Below are 1,198 nucleotides of genomic sequence, written 5' to 3' on the forward strand. Positions count from 1 at the left end.
AGATATCACATCTACCAAAAGAACCTTGTCTGCCTATGTCCTTAGACCAAGACAGCTACGACCAACAACCCTGAAGTGAACTCTAGCACGCCATGGTAATCTATAATACAATGCATTTATTGTAGTAAAGATCCAGAATGCATCTGATGGAGCTACTTATTTTCTACTCAGGTTAATATGTTAAGGAAATGCTGGTACATTTCAGAACTTTGAATCTTGCTTTGCATTCCTCACATGCTTGCCAGTTCAGTTAAAGGGAAGATCCTATGCTCCACGGTCTGCTGGTGGGGAGCAAGGTGGCAGATTAGAGTTGCTGTGTAGGCGAGGGTTCATTCTGCTTGCTTTGAGGTATCATTGGCTATTGGATTGGGTGTTTGCTGTAATTCTGTTTGCTGTGTTGCTTGCAGTAAGGCAAGGGAAGTTCAACCTGTTGTGAAAAATACTAATTCTCTATGTTTTCTCTTTTAGGGCCCAGTCATATATGCGCAGTTAGATCACTCTGGAGGGCAACACAGTGACAGAATCAACAAGTCTGAGTCCGTGGTCTATGCTGACATTCGGAAGAACTGAGAGGAGGTCCCAACCAATCCAAAGCAAAACACGCATCTAAACTGGAATTGCTTGAATGAAATGTGACCCAGAGAACTCACATGTGGCCTTTGATGCCCTAGCCTAGGACCAATGCATGTGGATACAGAGAGAAAGATATATATGTATTGTGTGTAAATAGTCTATTTAATCGTACAGAAGTGAAACCAATGTTGCATGTTAAGATGCGGTAAGAATTCTGCTTATAAATTGCCAATATTCTTTTTTTGTATCTAGGATAAGGAGAGAGAAAGTGAACATTCACAACCATCACGGTTTTAAAAATATTTTTATCTTAATAATGAATGGAAAAACTGGAAAATGCTTGAGATTCTAGACTGACCTGACCTTTCTCTTTGTGGGGGGAAGGGTGACTTTCCTATTAAGAGGGATATGAGGAAGGTTGTCCCTTCCCCTGTCCCCAGCCATATTAGAATGTTTTTCTGTATCACTTATCTTTTCTTTATGACTCTTCCTGCATTTCATTGAATACATGAGCTAGGGATGTAAATATCATTTTAAAAATGATTAGTTTAACCTACTGTAATTATATTGGTTAAACAATTAACTGATAACACAGCAGCCCAAGCACAGCTGCTCCTGGGAGCTG

General features: G+C 40.0%; 1 protein-coding gene across 1 annotated transcript in view; it reads left to right on the forward strand.

Moving 5' to 3' along the window:
- The window catches only part of MPZL1 (myelin protein zero like 1), a 77,865-nt gene extending 76,815 nt beyond the window's left edge, over positions 1–1,050 (forward strand). The window contains exon 7 of the mRNA XM_019523907.1: positions 469–1,050. Within this exon, the coding sequence (XP_019379452.1) occupies positions 469–570 (102 nt within the window). The 3' untranslated portion in view covers positions 571–1,050. The remainder of the gene's footprint in view (positions 1–468) is intronic.
- The last annotated feature ends 148 nt before the right edge of the window (positions 1,051–1,198 follow it).

The sequence above is a fragment of the Gavialis gangeticus genome, unplaced genomic scaffold, assembly GCF_001723915.1.
Source record: "Gavialis gangeticus isolate Ggan-Ray unplaced genomic scaffold, GavGan_comp1, whole genome shotgun sequence".
Classification (NCBI taxonomy): domain Eukaryota; kingdom Metazoa; phylum Chordata; order Crocodylia; family Gavialidae; genus Gavialis; species Gavialis gangeticus.